The sequence below is a fragment of the Triticum aestivum genome, chromosome 1A, assembly GCF_018294505.1.
Source record: "Triticum aestivum cultivar Chinese Spring chromosome 1A, IWGSC CS RefSeq v2.1, whole genome shotgun sequence".
NCBI classification, from domain to species: Eukaryota; Viridiplantae; Streptophyta; class Magnoliopsida; order Poales; family Poaceae; genus Triticum; species Triticum aestivum.
The window spans coordinates 320,940,452-320,959,385 of record NC_057794.1 but is presented as its reverse complement, the minus strand read 5'-3'; the positions used below and the strand labels follow the sequence as shown (position 1 = coordinate 320,959,385).

General features: G+C 52.6%; 1 protein-coding gene across 1 annotated transcript; it reads right to left on the bottom strand.

The window, feature by feature from the left end:
- Positions 1–1,227: 1,227 nt before the first annotated feature.
- Positions 1,228–2,909, bottom strand: LOC123048431 (salt tolerance receptor-like cytoplasmic kinase 1). Its single transcript, XM_044471538.1, has 2 exons — positions 2,410–2,909; positions 1,228–2,321 (listed from the first exon to the last, which is right to left on the bottom strand). Exons 1-2 carry the CDS (start codon positions 2,762–2,764, stop codon positions 1,639–1,641), a joined length of 1,038 nt encoding a protein of 345 aa, XP_044327473.1. The 5' UTR covers positions 2,765–2,909; the 3' UTR covers positions 1,228–1,638.
- Between the last annotated feature and the right edge of the window lie 16,025 nt (positions 2,910–18,934).

Genomic DNA, 18,934 nt, shown 5'->3' with positions numbered 1-18,934 from the left:
TACAATACTAGCAGTCTAGTATACTATAGAAGATTATTATTTGCCGGCGATAATAAAAAATCATTGGTCAAACTTGCTGGGTGCAGGGCCATCTCGGGGGAGGTGGCGTTCCTGGAGCCGCCGGAGGCCGGCTCCTAGCGCGGAGCCTTGGGCGCACGAGCGACGTCAACTGGCCCATCTCCGGCGTCAAATGTCTCTGCCGTCGATGAAAAATTCTCTCGTCGTTCCGATTTTCTTTTGTCGGTGTACCACGCAAACAGTTTGCCATACGACCGCCACGTAGGAGACGGAAAAGAATGGGCGGATTAGTCTGAGCCGATCAATTTACCCGAGGTCCCGTAAACGGCTGGGCCATCAGGCGGGCGCGGAAAGAGACGGAGAAGCTGAATCTCTCGGAGTCGGAGGGTTGCGTGTGCAATCACGACGGCGACGCGCCACCGTACGTGACCGGTTCCGGCGACATGTACAGGGGAGCCGACGGCGTTTTTCGTATGGGGAGCATGTCGCCGTCTCCCCCCGCCCCCGGCCCGGCCGCCTCGTTTTCCCCTCGTATGTGTGGACAGTCCCGCCCGGCCTGGCGTCAGCCTATTCAATGCGCGCGCCATTGCGGTGTGGTGTGGTGGTTAGTTATTTGGGAGCAAGGGCATGTGTCCCTTTCCGTAGGCCCCGTTCAAAGTCAAGACCCTGGCTCACCGCTTGCTTAATCATTTTGGGTTGCATTATTAGGGTTCTCCGCTACTAGGAATAGTTTTTTTTCCTCTTGCAGCTGTGGTATTTCTACTACGGAGAAAATTCCAATTTGAGCGGGTGGGAAGCGTTTGGAATGAGCTGTGTCTGAAAAGAGTAGTAGAGAACATGTACTCGTACGGAGTGGAGTAGTATACGCTTGTTTGACCAGCATGGATTGCATATTTATACCAGTATATGTCAGAGAGCGCCATGGACTGAGTTTTTGTTCAGAGAGAGAGGAGGAGAATATGTGCGCGCGTTTGAAAAAACGGAGTTTCGGAATCTGGCGCTCTGGGTGGGTGCCAGTGCCAGGATCCAAACCCACTAATCTGCTCTGCGGGACAGCGGAATAACGTCGTATTAAGAGGACGCCTTCTGCTTTTGAACCTGGACTGCTAGATTTGTTCCTCCATCTGACGTCACCGTGCCATAGCAGTAATTGTTTACGGAGAGAAAGCCTGTCAAACCCGCCACACGTAGAAGCTCGAACCACAAACAAAACGAACGAACGAACTTTGAACAGCAGCAAGAACACTCAATGTACTTTTTACAGAACAACCAAACAATCACCAAAATCTTTAGAATCGCAGAATGGACGACCCCAGTTTGTTTTAGTCTTTTTCCTCCCTCTCTCTCACACCCAAATCACTGCCGCTTTGGCATAATAATGTCATCCAAATTCCCCATCAGCGCGCACAAACCCTACCTTTTTCTCTTCCATATCGACTCTTTTTCCCCACGCATTTTTTTCTTTTGGATGGCTTTTCGATATGCTCGCCCACTACCGGTTTGTTCGCTCGCCCTCGGCCTGTACCGAGGCTCCATGTGTGCTGCGCAGCTCACACCATCATCACAGGTTACAGCTGGCCAATCCGGATCTAACGCCTACGGTAGTACGGTCCTCGTGACTCACAGCTTCCCCTGGCCGTCCGATCCTCTCCCCGCGGCCAGGATGGACCCCTGCGCGCTCTGCTCCAGGGTGCGCACCACGTCGCCCATGGACGGGCGGAGGCTGGGGTTCTGCCCCACGCACGACGCCGCCAGCGCGGCCACGGCGGACGCCTCGCCCGCGTCGTACGCGCTTCCGAGCCTCTCGTCCACCAGCATCCGCGCGTCGCAGGCGGCCTTGAGCCGCGGGGCGAGGGCGGCGGTCAGCAGCCGGCCCTCCACGGGGCAGAAGGCCTCGATGCCGGTCAGGAGCTCCAGCAGCAGCACCCCGAAGCTGTACACGTCCGTCTTCTTGGTGACCACGCCGGACCGGATGTAGTGCGGGTCGACGTACCCTGGCGAGCCGAGCATGGTGTGCGCCGACGACCGCGGGCGGACGGCGGCGGAGAACCCCATCCGCGCCGACCCGAAGTCGCAGAGCTTGGCGGACATGGACGCGTCCAGGAGCACGTTGGACGCCTTCACGTCGCCGTGCACCACCTGCGGCTCGCAGCGCTCGTGCAGGTACTCGAGCGCCTGCGCCACCTGCAGCGCCACCGACACCCGCCGCGCCCACGGCATCGCCCCCGCGGCCTTGCCGCCGCCGTGGAGCTTCTCGTACAGGTTCCCGTTCGCCGCGAACTCCAGCACCAGCACGCCCTCATCTGCATCCACCAAATCCACGAACAATTCAGCTTCATATTCAGCAGCACGACGGCACGGAGCAGAGAAATGCCGGAATAAAGCACGCACCTTGCTGCTCGCAGAAGCCGAGGAGGCGGACGATGTGCGGGTGGCGGATGCGGAGGAGCGTCTCGAGCTCCTGACGAAACACGCGGTGGATGCGCTCGCTGCTGCGGTGGACCTTGACGGCGGCGAGCGCGCCGGAGAGGCGCGCGAGGTAGACGGTGCTGAAGCCGCCCTCGCCGACCACGGCGGAGGTGAACCCGCCCGTCATCCTCTCCACCTGCGCCCACGACAGCTGCCGCGCCCCGGCCTCCTCGCCCCCTTTGCCCCCGCCGCACTCCGACTCGTCGTCCACCTCCATGTCGCCGTCGGCCGCATTGGCCCCGCAGCCGCAGCAGAAGAACCTGAACCTCTGCCCCATCGATCCTCGCCGGTTTCTATGGACTTCTCGCAAACACACACGAGACGAGACGAGAAGAGAGGAGCAGAGCCGATAGAGGGAGGTGGCTTTGGGGTTATGGCTTCCTCTGTGTATTGTGGAGAGAACGGCGGGTGTACTCGGTGTGGCGTAGAGGGGCTTATATATAGGTGGGTGCGGGGAATTCAGATTTGGTGGGGGTGTGAACTGCGAAGTGCCAACATTAGCAGATCATTATGTATGCAGGCAGGGGTGGGAATGGCAAGTGTGGAACCAGAACCATCTCGCTGAGGCTGGCACCCGGGCCCAGCTTACTCACTCACTGACCACCACCCATCATAACCTTCCATCCGGGAAAAAAGAAAATAAATAAATATTAATAATACATACATACATACACGAAATCTGTGATGGGCTCACCCTCCCTCGTCCCTGGAGCTCCAATAGATTAGATTACACCGGACGGGACGGGAATAATGGTCCCTTTTGGGGGCGAAATAATTGGATCGACACATGGACGATAACATGCGAATTTGCGTGCAGCTTTGGCCTGAAAACGGATTATTGGCGTGTTAGATTACAGCTGAAACGCCAATTATGCGCGAGGAGCCGAGCCTCCCTACCCTCAACGGTTATGGCTCCTCCAAGATCCAGGATGTCTCGCAACTACTACCACTGATATGACTTGGGGGTAAGGTACACCTGATGATGCTCGTCTCTAGAAAAGGCTTCGTCGTGCCGTTTACATTTGTGGTTGCCGATCCCTGATCAAGATCAAATAGGAGAGCCTGGTTTTTTTCTTTCATATTATCGCTGTAAAATGAAATTTTCTTTTTGGTTGTGTTGGAAGTGTTGGGTGTGTGCATCGTGCAATGTATACACCTTAATCTCAGAATAAGGATTGCATTTTCTGCAACCAGTTTTGCTAGGTGACATGAATAGGGAGGGAAACACATGTCTTGCACGGTATAATTGCTCCTTGTTGTGTATTTTCTCTGAGGGAAGCTTCCTGCGTCATAAAGGTGTCGGAGCCGAGACGTGTGCCGGACTTTGGCCAGGTTTGGTGCGATGAACACCAGCGGCACCACACACCGTAGAACAGAAGACGGTGGTCAAGGCCACGCGCAGCGAGAGCGAACGATGAACCGAGACGAAGACGAGGGCATGAGAGTCGTCGTGATAAATGTGCTTTTGGTTGCTTGCAATGATTCACTCGGGATTAAGCAGCGTCTCGTTCGCACAGGTCTTGCGCTGAATCATCATCACGCAAATTAAGTTGGTGATGCTGGAAGTGGCTTCCCGCGTGCTCGATGCGGGAAGTGGGAGTGCAAACTGAAGGTTTGCGTCTCCGCAAAAGCAACATTCGCGCTTGCGATCCCGGTCACAAATAGACAGTTGGTTACGCTGGCGCCTCAGTCTGTCTCCGTCGCCCAAACCTGAATCCAATGGGCAGTGTGGTTACGTGGTAGAAGCAACAGCTACGGCAGCGTAAAAGCATAGGATGGATAGACAGCGCCCCCCGCCCACGCTCCTGCGGCGCGCTACTCCGGCGGCCGCAGCCACTAGCGCTGCCGCGGCTGACCTCCTCCCTCTCCGGTCAAGCCCCTCCTCCTCTTCGCCCCGGTTCCCTCCGGGCTTCCCCACCCCGGGTCTGGCGCGCGAGCGCCTCATGCCAGTGCTGTTCCCACAGCTGGGTGCTTCCGGCCCAGATCTGGTCTCCACGCCGCGGCGGCCTGCCTCCTCGGGCTCCTCCACCCCGGAGGATCCGGCTGCAGTTACTGCCCCAACATCGTCAGGTCCCATCCGTAGGGTTCGGTTTGCTGACGCTGAAGATCTCCTGCTCCATCCTCCTCTGCCGAGCATTCAGGGCGCTCCCAAGCCTTGCCTCAAGTCGAGGTCGTCCCGGGCCTTCAATGCTGCGCAGATGGAGTCGAGGGCTGCTGCTTCCTCGAGCCCCGAGCTGCCGCATGCGCCTTCACTCGAGCCGCTGGTTGTGGATTCCAGCTCGGGGGCGGAGTGGCACCTAGTTAAGGCGCCGTACTGGTGGAGAGCTCTCTCGCACACCCACCGCAATTCAAGACGACGGTACTCGCCTTCTTATTCCCCTCCAGCCAGAGGGGCCTTCGTCAAGCACAAACATAGAGCTTGCCACAGATGCCTGGAGAAAGGCCACAGCAAGATTGACTGTCGAGACCCATACAAATGCCTACTCTGTAGAAGAAGCGGCCACCGTGCGCGGCAGTGCTCCAGCGCCTCGCCTCCATCATCTTCGCTCGTCTGCAGCCCGTCTCCCTCAAATCTGCCGGTCGCCCCACCAGCTTCCTCAACTTCCTGTGGCTCTGCTGCCCCGGGCCAACCGACCTCCGCGCCCCTGCTGCTCGGGAACGAGATGCCACGGGTCGGGGATCCCTCGCTGCGCCCATCGGAGGGCCATGTGGTCATCACCTCCACGCCGGCCATGGACGCCCAGGCAGCCAGCCTCGCCAATCTTGCGGCTGTTGCCTGGCTCGGCGGAAACCGCCCATCGGTCAGCGCCTCCGTCATCAGGGACGCGGTCGCCACTTCCGCCGGCATCGACCGCGCCTATGTCAAGGTGGTGCCTTTCTATCCGGAGGATTTTCTCGTCAGATTCGACTACCAGCATCACCGAGACTTGGCGACGGCCGGCCCAGGCCGCTTCTCCCACTACAGCTCCGACTTCGGCAACCTAGACATCCACATTGCCAAGTGGAGACTCAACGCCCACGCCGAGGTAGTTCAAGCTGACTTCCACGTCCACATCTGCCTCGAAAATGTCCCGCTCAACGCCTGGAACGACGCCGTTGCTGCTCAGGTGTTGGGGCCGGATACCTTCCTCCACTACTTCGACATCGCCTCCGTGCAGTGTGAGGACGCCGCCACACTCAACCTGTGGGCTTGGTCAGCAGATCCTAGCAAGATACCCAAAGTGCTGCAGGCCACCTTCACCAACAACCAGCCACCAGGAAGCAGCGCTCCGAACCCCGCTGTCGGGCGCCAGGGGCTCAAGCGGCGTGTCCTGGTCCACCTAGACCTGATCGAGGACTACACCCCTGGCGCGGACGGCAAGGTCCCCCGACGCCCACGCACGCACCCTCCTTTCACCTGGAGACTTGGAGTTGTGGACGGCGAGTCCCGTACACGCGACCGGCAGGATGAGGGCAACCGTCGAGAGCGACGCAACGACGACCGCGACAGAGACGACGAGCATGATGGGCGTGGAAGGCGCAACGATCGTCAGGAGTCCTCCTGGCGTGGCTTGTTTCGGAGCCGTTCCAGGGCTCCTCGACGTGATGATGATCGCAGCAGGGGGCCACGTGAAGACCGGCGCCATGACGACCACGACTCCAGGGGCCGCTATGACAGCGGCAGGAGGCGCGGCTTGGAGCCTCTGTCGCCGGACGCCCGGAAGGTTGACAACGCACGTGTCCAGCGCCTTCCTGATGGGGCAGTGATCCCGGCCTCGGGCAGGCGGGCCCGGCACCGGGCGGCCTGTCCAGAGCGGCGCTCGCGATCCTGCGAGGTGGCCACCGTCCAGCGCAGCGAGGACAACCGAGGAAGATCGCCGCCACCCTCACCGCGGACCACTTCCAGTGACATCATCGAGCTGAGGCCGTCGTCGCTGATCCCTGACTGGCTCCGGCGGGCAGCTCCGTGCCTGGGCTCCCCGGTGACTCCAGAAGCACCTCCAGGCTGGGCTTCTCCAGTGCGGCAGCGGCACCGTGCTGGCTCCCTGCCTCCCAGCCCCAGCACACCGCTCCATGTTCCTGCCCTGACAGGCTGCACGGTGGAAAACCAGATAGAGATGGGCCCTGTGCCTGCGGTTTCGCTGGTGCAGGGTGAGGCTGCTGGCACCCCCCTCTTTGTGCCACTGCCTCCCGCCATTCTCCCGACGCCCAACTCCACCCCGCCGAGACCGCCAACAACCAGAAGGAAGACTCTTGCGGGTGTGACAGGTCTGAACCTGATTCGTAGCAGCCCAAGACTGCAGGCAAAGAACAGAGAAATGCCAATCGCCCAGCTAGCTGAGAGGTTGCTTTGCCAGCGCATGGGAGTGGTGGAAGAGGGTGAGATGATCACTGAGGCTGCTATCAACAAGTACGTGGCCCTCTTTCGTGGGCAGCTACCAGACATCGCCATTGCTGCTCTCCGAGCACTATTTAGGCTGGATTGTGACCTTGCCGCAGCAGTCGAAGACGCTCTGCTGGACCACGGTGGAGATGCTGGCCTGGAGCCCCAAGACCACGGCCCTGCCGAGGCAACTGCTTCTGCTTCTGCCTGAAGCTGCTGCTCTGCTCCTTAATGTTGTAGCCCAGTTTAGATGATTAGTTGTCTAAATTATGAAGACATGTCCGTAGTGTTAGTGGTGCCTGTTTGTAGCAATGATCCATTGCTACCTGATGTTGCTGCCTTGGCAAGGCTAATATGTACGTCGTCTGCTTGCACTGATGTAGCTTGTGTTTGCAATGAATGAAAGTCTCTCAGTTCTAAACTGGAATGTTCGCGGTCTTAACTGCCCAAATCGTCGCGCCACCGTCCACGAGACCATTGCTGCTACCCCGTGCAACCTAGTGTGCCTCCAGGAAACGAAATTGTCAGCGGTCGACCCATTCCTTGCATCTTTTCTGGGTGGCCAAAGACTGAAGAACTTTGTTGAAAAGCCGGCGGATGGAACAAAAGGGGGAATTCTTCTTCTATGGAATGAAGATTACATCAAGCTGGACAATGTTTCTGTTGGAAACTTTTGTATCTCTGCAAACATCACCCTTGTCAGCACCAACACCTCCTTCAAATTCACTTCGGTCTACGGACCTACAAGAAGCAACCTTAAAGATGCGTTCTTCCAAGAGCTATTAAGCCTGAAACCACAACAGGGTACAAGGTGGCTTGTCGCAGGTGATTTTAATCAGATTTACCGTGCCTGCGACAAAAACCGCTCAAATGTTGACCGTAGTCGCCTTGTTCGCTTCCGAAACGCCCTCAATTCATCTGGGCTAAAAGAGATACATCTACAGAATAGGAAATATACATGGAGCAATGAGCAGACCAACCCGACACTGAGCAAGTTAGATAGTTTTTTCTGTAATGATGATTGGGATGTTGACTTTGGCTCTCACATCCTTCATGCACTATCATCCTCGCTTTCCGATCACTGCCCGCTGCTACTAACTTGCGACAAGGGCCCGAAGCGACCAAAAACCTTTCGCTTTGAAAATTTCTGGGTCAGGATGCCTAATTTCAAGAAAACGGTCATTGATGCTTGGAATGAAGAGATGACCCACACGGAGCCATACCAGATACTCTTCCACAAGCTTAAACGAACGAGCCAACGACTGCGGGCCTGGAGCAAGGCTATCTTCTCTAACCACAAAGTCCAGCTACACATGGCTCTCGAGATCATTCTTCGCCTTGACGTCGCGCAAGAGCTAAGGACACTCAGCCCAGCTGAGTGGAACCTTAGAAAGGAGCTGAAAAGGAAAGTCCTGGCCTTGGCGGTTCTTGAACGAGCACGGAAAAGGCAAAGCTCGCGAATCACGTTGCTCAAAGAGGGAGATGCTAACACTCGCTTTTTTCACCTCCGCATCAATCACCGTAGAAGGAAGAACTTCATTCACCGTCTCAAACACAATAATGGGTGGGCCACACACCATGACCACAAGAAAGAAATCATCCAGCAACACTTTTCTAAGGCTATTGGGAAGGCCCCCCCCGCGTGCCAAGGACTTTAACTGGGATTGCATCCCGCATTCGGCTCTTGACCTTGCGGAGCTAGGCAACCCCTTCACCGAAGAGGAGGTCCACGCAGCCATCAATAATCTTCCCAGTGATAAGGCGCCGGGGCCAGATGGCTTCACTGGAGTGTTTTTCAAGGAATGTTGGGACATCGTCAGGCCGGACATTATGAGAGTAATCAACAACTTCTCAACCCTCCACATCTCCAACCTCCACTGGCTCAACTCGGCAAATATTGCCCTCATTCCAAAGAAAGAGGGGGCAGAGGACATTTCTGACTTTAGGCCCATAAGCCTCATCCATGCGGTTGCGAAGATCATTGCAAAGATGATGGCCACACGTCTCGCTCCTCATATGTCCACCCTCGTTTCCGACACGCAAAGTGCTTTCATCAAGAAAAGGAGCATCCATGATAACTTTATGTACGTCCGAAACTTGGCACGTCGATTCCACCGCAACAAATCACCGACCTTGCTCTTCAAGCTAGACATCAAGAAAGCGTTTGACTCGGTTAGATGGGACTACTTGATGGATTTATTGAGACATCATAATTTCCCAAGCCGCTTTCGAGACTGGATATCCGCCCTTTTATCCACGGCATCATCCAGAGTTCTTCTAAATGGGGTGCCTGGGGACCCCATTTTGCACGGATGTGGACTTAGGCAGGGGGACCCCCTATCCCCCCTCCTCTTTGTCTTGGCCATTGACCCGCTCCATCACATCCTAGCTAAGGCGACTGAGCAAGGCAAACTACACCCCCTCCGAGGTAATCCCACCCGGGCTTCCCTGTATGCAGATGATGCGGCCATCTTTGTTGCTCCTATCAAGGAGGATATCCAGTTCTTGGCATCCACGCTCGGCTCATTTGGTGAAGTTACCGGTCTGGTCACCAACTATAACAAAAGTCATGTGGCTCCCATCCGTTGTGCCAACATCGATTTGGATGGCATTCTCCAGGCCTTCCCGGCGGTCCGGGCCACCTTTCCCATGAGATATCTTGGCCTACCGCTCTCGGTTGCAAGACTAAAGCGCATCCACTTCCAATATCTAGAAGATAAGGTGGCTGCCAAGCTCCCGCCCTGGTCGGCCGTTCATGTGGCTACCCCAGGGCGCATCGTCCTGGTCAAGGCTGTGCTTACGGCGATTGCGATATATCACCTCACCCCGCTGGACCTTCCTGTTGAAGTGAGGAAAAAGATTGATAGTCTCAGACGTGCCTATCTCTGGGCAGGATGTGATAAGGTGACGGGAGGCAAGTGCAAGGTGAACTGGGATCTAGTTTGCAAGCCCAAAGTTCATGGGGGTCTAGGTGTGCTCAACCTGGAAAAATTTGCTACTGCTCTACGCCTCCGTTGGTTGTGGTTTGAGTGGGCAGACCCGCCAAAACCGTGGGCTCGGATGGGAACACCTTGCTCTGACAAGGATAAAGATCTCTTTGCGGCGGCCACGACGGTGACCATTGGTGATGGCAACAAGGCTAATTTCTGGGAATCCTCTTGGCTGAATGGTCTTCGACCCAAAGATGTCGCGCCTAAAATCTTTGAGATTTCAAAAAGGAAGAACTGTGTGGTTAGCAAGGCTTTGGACAACAATTTTTGGATCCATCAGATCAACACCGCACAGGGCCTCACCTTGACGCACTTGCAGGAGTTCGCCAACCTCTGGGAGATGGTTGCCGGTGTCACCCTAAGCCAAGATAGACAAGATACTATTTCGTGGAAATTCACAACCAACAGAGAGTACACGACGTCCTCGGCTTACTTGGCGCAATTTGCGGGACTCACCTACAGTACCAATACTTCCATGATCTGGAAGATGTGGGCTCCTCCCAAATGCAAGTTCTTTGCTTGGCTAGTTCTCCAGAACCGAGTCTGGACGGCCGATCGCTTGTCTCGACGGGGATGGCCCAATTGCAACCTTTGCCCCCTTTGCAAGCAAGTTCAAGAGTCTGCTGCCCACCTACTATTTCAGTGTAGATTCACGAATAGAGTTTGGAACGAGATTACCATTTGGCTGGGAATACACGACTGCTCACCAATGATTTGGCGACATGAAGTTTCTGTTCGATCTTGGTGGCAAAAGGCGGTGAGCAACGCGGATCATAACAGAAAGGCTCTTGCCTCTGTTATGATGCTTGTCTCATGGGAGATATGGAAAGAACGAAATGCCAGAATTTTTCGCAACGCCGCGACTCCGACCACAATTATCGTCACGAGAATTAAAGAAGAGGCCCACATGTGGACTTTGGCGGGGGCCAAGCATTTGAGTAGTCTTATGTTGCGAGAGTAGTCTTTTCTTTTGGTCGCGTTGCGACATATGTCTGAACCTCCTCTCTTATTTAATAAAAATGGCAAATCTTTTGCCTGGTTTCAAAAAAAAAAAACAGCTACGGCAGCAGCAAGTGATGGCCCCTTTCTTTTACGTTCGATTCGAGAACAAACTTCAAGCTTGGTGCAGCCTATTGCGGCTACGCCGCCTTGGCTGTGTACGTATACGTACTTTTAGCTCGAATCTGGGGGCAGAAAGCTGCGCTGCTACTACTGTGCAGGAGTAGTAGTAATTAAACGCGATTGTGCAGGGGGAATGCATGCACGCACGCATCGGATTCCTGAAACCGCATCGCATCTTCACATGAACTCCGCGCTCGCGTTCACTGAACTCGGCATGCATGCCTGTATGGGCGCGTGTACGTTTTTAAAAAGTGAGATTTATTGCGTCGAGCAAAGCCATGTCGATGGGTACTGCGCTGGCGCAGCCTATGATAAAACTTGCAGCTAGTACTACTTGTTCGAAATTGTACAGCAGAAGACTTATCATTTTCACTAATTAAGAACAAGGTTGTAGTGTAGTATATTCGACCTGTGAGAATATTTAGCACAATGTCAAACATTGGCATGCCAATATTTGACACCAAACCAAAGTTGTTCATGGTGAGAGTAACATAGATAGTAACATCAAGGAGGTCTGCAATCTGCTTGGCTGCTCGAGTGGGACTTTCCCTTGCAAGTATTTGGGGCTTCCGCTAACAATTCGCAAGCAATCAACGGCACAGCTCCAAGGCCTTGTGGATCAACTGGCAAATTACCTCCAAGGTGGAGGGCAGCTCTAATGCCCAAGAGTGGACGCTTAATTCTAATAACATCTGTGCTCTGTGCTGTCCCTATCCATGCCATGCTCGCATTGGATATACCACCCAAGACCTTATCAGCGATGGCGCGTATTTGCCGAGGCTTTCTGTGGTGTGGCAAGAAGGAGGCCAATGGAGGGAACTGCTCAGTGGCTTGGGACATGGTTTGTCGGCCGAAGTGGGCTGGCGGATTAGGCATTCCAAACCTTCGTTGGCTCAACATAGCCTTGCAAGCGAGGTGGCCGTGGCTTCAAAGGACAGGCAAGCTGCGGCCATGGTCAGGATTACCCATTTCAGTGCCTAAGGACTCGATGGCAGTGTTCCACGCAGCGGCGAGAGCAGTGGTCGGCAATGGGAAGGAAACGCTATTTTGGGAGGATCGCTGGCTGCAGGGATTCCGCATCTGCGAGCTCGCACCGCTGGTGTATGACAGGGTTCCCAAACGGGTAAGGCGGGCGCGCACAGTTTCGGCAGCCATGGAGGATGCAGCATGGGCAGGAGACATTGGGCCCGACATTACTGAGGCCGCGCTACAACAATTTCTGCTTCTTTGGTCGAGAGTAGAGACAGTCCAGTTGGAGCCAGACACGCCGGACTCGGTTAGCTGGGCATGGGAGAAGGATGGCGCGTTCTCAGTGCATTCAGCGTACGCGGCAAGGTTTGCGGGACTTGAGGTGGCGCCTACGGCTGCATTCACTTGGGGATCGAGAGCACCTCTGGCATGTCGTTTCTTTGCATGGCTTGCGCTCAAGAATCGGTGCTGGACATCTGACAGACTCGCCAAGCGCGGGCTGCCTCATCAGGACGTGTGCCCTTTCTGTGATCAACAAGAGGAAACTATGAATCATCTCATGGTGAGTTGTGCCTTTTCGAAGGAAGTGTGGCATTGCATGAGCGTCGCCACAAATCAGCCGGAGATGGAGCCTGGCAATGACGATAGCCTCGCCTCATGGTGCTTAAGGCAGGAACAACGACGAGACCAACGACGGACCACGAGAACCTTATGCTTGCTGGGCATGTGGGTGATTTGGAAGCACAGAAACGACATCGTCTTCAATGGCGCAAGCCCCTCCACAGCGTAAGTACTCAGACGGATCGAGAGGGAAGGGCATGCATGGAGGCAAGCAGGGCTCTTGAAAGGGGATTTGGATGGAGTGTTTGTGGGGCTCGCAAGGTGGGGTTTGAGTGAGTAGTCGAACATGTAGTTACCCCATGTGGAGGTGGATGTCCGAGGCATGTAAATATTGTGTACCTATGCGGATGGGAGTCTTTTCCCCTTCTTCTTTATAAAATGATACGCACACTCGTGCGTATTCGAGAGAAACATGGATGTCACATAGGCAAAAAATATGATGTGATAAATAATTAATGAAGAGAGATGCAAATGGAGTAACACTCCATTTTTATTTGCTCTACATATTAGATTTCACTAAAGTCAAACTTCATAAAGTCAAACTTCATAAATGATCCGCAACGGAACCATGCTGCTGATGAGGACCTGCGATGCGTCCAATGGAAAGTGATGTGCAGTGCTGGTTCCGGCCCGTTACTTCCTCAGCAACAACTTCGCTGGAGATCTCTATGGTGGTTACTATGTTGTTAAGACTGTATTAGCTATGCTTTGTGATACTCTGTGGGGTCGTGCCATTCTGCTTTTGTAATAGGGCTAGTCTTACTTTGGTGCTGCTTAGGTTTTCGCCCCATAGCACTCGTTTCGATGGCGGGCGAGTGCGGTGGGTTTCCTAGCAGTTCGTTGAACTCGCTCTCCCCTTCTCCCTGTTCTTGGACTATCTGCCGAACTTTGTATTTCCGTTCTAAGTAATGGAAAGGGGGTTTGCCCGGTTCAAAAAAAAGTTTATAGAAAAAATATGAATATTCACAATAACAAATCTATATGATGTGAAAGTACATTCAATAATGAATCTAATGGTATTGACTTGTTATTGTATATGTTAATATTTTTGTATATAAACTTCGTCAAAGTATACAAAATTTGACTTTGACCAAAGCTAATATGCGGAGTAAATAAAAACGAAGGGGGCACCATTACATATCGGTTTCCAATGTAAGATGAGTCCACAAGGAATAAATGAAGCCCTAATCTCACCACCCAAAGGAGACGATGTGAATCGATATTGGAGCTTCGTTGACTCTGTCCGGATGGACAAGCTTGAGGAGGATCGAAGCCCCGAAGACCAACTCGAAGATGATACACTGCCCTTGCGAGAGAAAAACTTTAACCTACACTATCAGCTCGAGCCAAGGAATCGACAAAACCTCTCCCTATCATCTGTAGCCAAAGGGCCAAACAGAGGCGAGGTGGATCCACATGCTCCTTGGTGAAGATTAGAGGGGATGAGTGCACTGGTTGCCGCAGTTGCCCGAGGGAAAGATAAACTCTGACCTAACAAGGCGACGACCATTACTCTAGTCCATACCGCCAACTAATGACCAGAGCAAGGTTTTCTTCAATCTTGTCGATGACCACCATGCTATAAGTAGCATAGTTGTAGAGAATTGTCGCATTGTGCTCTTTCCAAAGTCCTCATGGGAGAAGTATTACCAAGGAGGCAAACATTTTTCCTGATTAACCCCCTTTTTTAATGACTCTCATCGTCCACTCATTTACCGAAGGCACACGCTCCAGACGAAAGAGAAGATGTCTTGTAGGACTAACCAGAGCTTGAGATCCGTTGGAACTATAATCTTGAATTGTCACTTGAAGAAAAGGTGTGTCGACAATTCCAAGATGTTCTAACTTGATCGAGGTCAAAATCTTATTGTAAGTTACGAACCGTTTGTATAATTTATGTTCTAACCATGTCAAGCTTTCGAAATGGCCGGGTTCAAGGAGGTAGATGTGAGACCCTCAATCGTGCATTGTAAGCCAGGGTCATCAGCCCGATGCCGCCATCGAGGTTCATTTACCGAAGCAAAAGCCCGAGGTATCACATGGTTAAAGAGATACGGTTGGCCAAGAAACAAGAATTCAACCAATTTTGTATACCGGGCATGTACAATAAACATAGGATTGCATGCAACTTCATGAAAGGTACACGTCCAGCCAAACACTATGTGACATGTCGGTCGAGCACATGTTGTTGGCGACTTTTAGAGAAAGACCAATCCCCGGCAGCATGGATGCTCACCTTCTCTGGATACGATGACAACAAGCTTGTCCTCCACAAGTCCTTGTAGCAAAAAAGAACGATTTACGAGGTTGCTGTCGCGTGTCTCACCGGGTAGGGAGATTGTGCACTCCAAGCTAGATCCAAGCTAGATCAATTTAGTTGATCCAAGCTAGATCAATTTTGTTGCTAGGGTTTGGGTTATATGGTAAGCTATGTGAGCGATAAAGCAAATAAGCAAGAAAAAGTATTTAGGTTTTTCTTAGCTTCCCCTTGTGCGAGCATCAACTTATATACCCCATTTTGAGTTAACAACTCAGATAATAAGCATATAAAATGTATATATAATTAAGTGTAACTCAACTTACAAAAACAAGAACCTTCATTTCCGAGGAGAGATCCTAGCCATTGAGGTGGGTGAATCTACATTGTTGAAGTATCATAACTATAGAAATGACATTTTTTTTTCTAACTCCATCTCCCTAGTTTCTCCATCTTCAGTGTCCATATCGGCTCTAGGTCAATTGGGTTGTTGGCATCGCGAGTAGCCCTATAAGGAGGAGATCGTGACACAAATTTAGCATATTGTAGGGCTTTTTGCACAACATGTAAAAAAGAATCGTCTCCATTCCATAAGCGATGATCCTATACAAGTTGTCCTCTTCCTCCTCTCTATCTAGCCAGCAATGCGTCAGCAATACCCCTTTACCTCCTCCTGGCTATTGAAATTCATGATATTAATCATCGCAAACAAAAAACCATCAATCGACTATTATCATAGCATAATAATCTTTGCATGTTTCTTTAAAACAAAAGCAAAAGATTTGTCTCATATATAAATTAAGAGGAGAATAGAGTTCGAGCATACAACACCCCACAATTTGCTCGAACTTCTCACCCCCCCCCCCCCTCCCGGCGACCAATACCATAGCCTCATTCCTCATTCTTTATACTAGCAAGAAGAACCGACAAAGGAGTGCTTTTGTATTGGAAGATGCGGGTATTTCGTTCGATTCAAATGGTCTATGTGTTGAGGCTATTGCTTTTTTTTGGGGGATGTTTTTGTCAGACAAGCCCACCAATCATTCTTCAAAGGAGCGCCTCAAGTGCCAAGTTGAGGTGCCAATGGTTTGAAGTTGAAGTCATTCCTTAAGCATGTGCAAAGCCTATTTCACATGACCAACCAAACGAAGAACTTTACTTTTGGTGACGCCAAAGCCTTTGAAACTATGTGCCCCATGGCCTTGCAAGCAGACTCCGTAGAGTATATGAAACTATTGGCGTGTGCCCAAACAATATCATCCTTGGCGTTGGCCTCAACGTGTAAGTCACAAAGAATGGACCATAGCTCAATGAATTTGCGGAGGTGGAACTCAAAAAGAAATTTGGTGCACTTCTTATTTTGGAGACCCGAGCCTCATCCTTAAGCGCGTGGGCCGTCATTTGGCTGTTAGCAGAACGCAACAGCTTTTAATCTTTTCTTGCGGTGCAAGGACATCTCGCACGATGATCCGACAAAGCAAGGCACAGCCAACCAAGTCACACCGCGCCAAGAGTAATAAGTGGCTTCTACGGCTGCTGCACTGGGTGCGCTTGTCAAAGCCGCACCTGCAAAAGGCACTGAACTTCAAGGACACTCGTCCGACTGAAACGAAACGGGCCAAGGCCGTCGGATCGGGGTTCGGCGCGCGATCCCGGCGGCCGGCGTCGACGTCGGACGGTGCATTGCCTTGACGGCGCTGCAACGTACCACCGCTCGCCGCTGGTGGCACGCCGCGATCAGCCGCGTGCCGTTGAGTCTCGTCCGGTCTTGGGACGGGAGGGAGGGCGCGTACGGTACGGCTGATCGATATAGCAAGAACCTGTACTGGGAACAGAGAGCCGCTGAGGCCGAGGACAAGTCGTCAGGTGCACTGCTGCAGTGCTGGCCTGGGGCTTGGTTGTAGGGCAGCTTGCAATCATTGGCTGCTGATTCGAATCAATTTGCTGACTCCGATGGTTCACTGACCAGAAGCCCAGAACACAACACAGAGGAAACAGCCCGTCCAAGCTAATGGTCTTGGAAACATACTCCCTCCGTTTCAAAAAAAAGTCTCATGTTTTAGTTCAAGCAACGACGGTGATTCACCCCATGCCGTGATTAGCGAGCCCATCCTTGGCTCTTTCAGGAGGTTAATGATGTGGCACTACAAATGTTTTGTTTTCCCCTTGCAATCGCGGTCTGGTCTGGTAAGTGATTGCTGTCAGGAAGCAGTGGCTGGTAAGGTGGTGCCAAAGGAAGTTTAACGCCGAAAGCAACGGTGGAAGCGAGATTACATGTCGCCGTCCGGTGATCGGTGACTGTGAGTCCGACGACGCCCGGTCGCACCGTCCTTGTGCGTCACGTGTCATATACCGCGCGCTGCTCTCCGGCTGAGTGAGTGAGTGGCTTCAATGGAGTTCAGACTTCCGCGTCAGTTCGTTTGCCTTTAATTTGCTTGTGGCCTGTAAATATACTACTGATATACGTCAGTGGTAATGGCTGATGGAGAGAGCTCGTGAATGAAACGATTTAAACGCGGGAAAGCTGCTGCTAGATGCTAATTGTTGACAATGCACCGTAAAGCGCTCCACTTCCCGCACGCTTTGCTTTCCTTCCTTCCGCAAGTAATTAAACAACAGCTATTTTTAATGGAAATTTGTAGGTGTAAGCAAGCCAGGACTTTCCGTTCCATGTGATCAGAAAGCATTTGGATCACCAGTTAATCTCTTCTTACTGGCCGGCCCCTCCCCATCGTGTAAGTTGATCGATAGATTGCTTCATGATAGAGAGACGGACTAGCTAGCTAGCCCCTAGCTAGGCTAGCTGATCGCAGGTCAGCTTCGGAGCCGTAAAAAACGTATCGTCGCAGCGATCACCGTCGTGGATCGATACGGCGCCCAATCGATCGAGTACGTACGTACCGATCGAGCATTGTAGAGGTGCAGCGTCAGGGGCCCGACGTAGAAGACGACGCCCGAACACCATGTCCACTCACTGAGGCTTAATCAGCTCCCCTGTCCAAATTAACAATAACACACTACAGTGTGCATGCAGTCACACCCATAGTCAATGGCCGGCCGGCTCCCGATTACATCACATTTTCTGAAAGAAAACTTGCACCGTCCCGGTCCAATCACTCACGAAAAGGACCGATTAATTAGTCACACAAAATCGCCTCTAACAAAGATAACATAAAATCAAATCGTCTACTATGTCTTTTGAAAACCCATTTGAGCGGCGCGATGGACGTGACTGTACCTACCGGGCTGCACGGGGAGGAGAAGCAAGCACGAAGCTTCTTCACTGGCCGTTCGGCTTCTCCACACGCCTCGGGACAAAAGGAGGCGTAATGGTGCACAGTGGTCTACTGATATCGGAGAACGATCAGTTAGACAAGAACCCTACTCCTAACCCGCGCGTGCGCGGTGCGGGCCTCTTTTAATTCAAATGATTAGTCGATTTCGTTCGTGGCGATATAAATTCGGTGCCGCGTATGTCTTTGCTTGCCGTACCCGTTCGTGCCAATTTCAAGTTTGGTGCAATGGATATGGATTACTACAATTTGTATTTCTTTTTTGGCATGTGCATGCAGTGTGCTTGGAAGCTACTCCGTACGTGCGAGGAGCTAATTAGGCCATGGACATCGCATCGGAACTGATCAAGACTGCCTCCTCCTCCTTCTTCTAATCAAGTTGTACTAACCGCTTGCGGCAAGCAAGCGATCGCTAAAAAGAAATGGCACATATGATATGGGTCCTATGCGCTGAAGTTTAAAAGAGTTGCTGATTGGAACAGCAACGTTGAAACTTGACGAAACCATGCGCGCATCTGAAGTTCAACGTTGTTGATTCGATGATGAAATAAAGTTTTTCGGGGGGTGCAGGTGTGCATGCACGAACCGATCGTCCGTCCGTCCGTTCGTCCGTGCGCGTGGAGGACTTTGTTCTGTGCGTGGAACAGCCGGACACGGTGGCGCTTGTTTTATTCCATGTTGGTCGCCGGTGCGAGCAATCTGTCGGCTGAATCGTCGGTCGCCGCGCCCTGAATGCTGAATGAATCCTATCTGCCGCGATCTTGCACGCGTATTTTCTATCTACGACGAATAAAGGCAGTACAGGAAACGTGCCCGTCTCCTCTGATTAAAT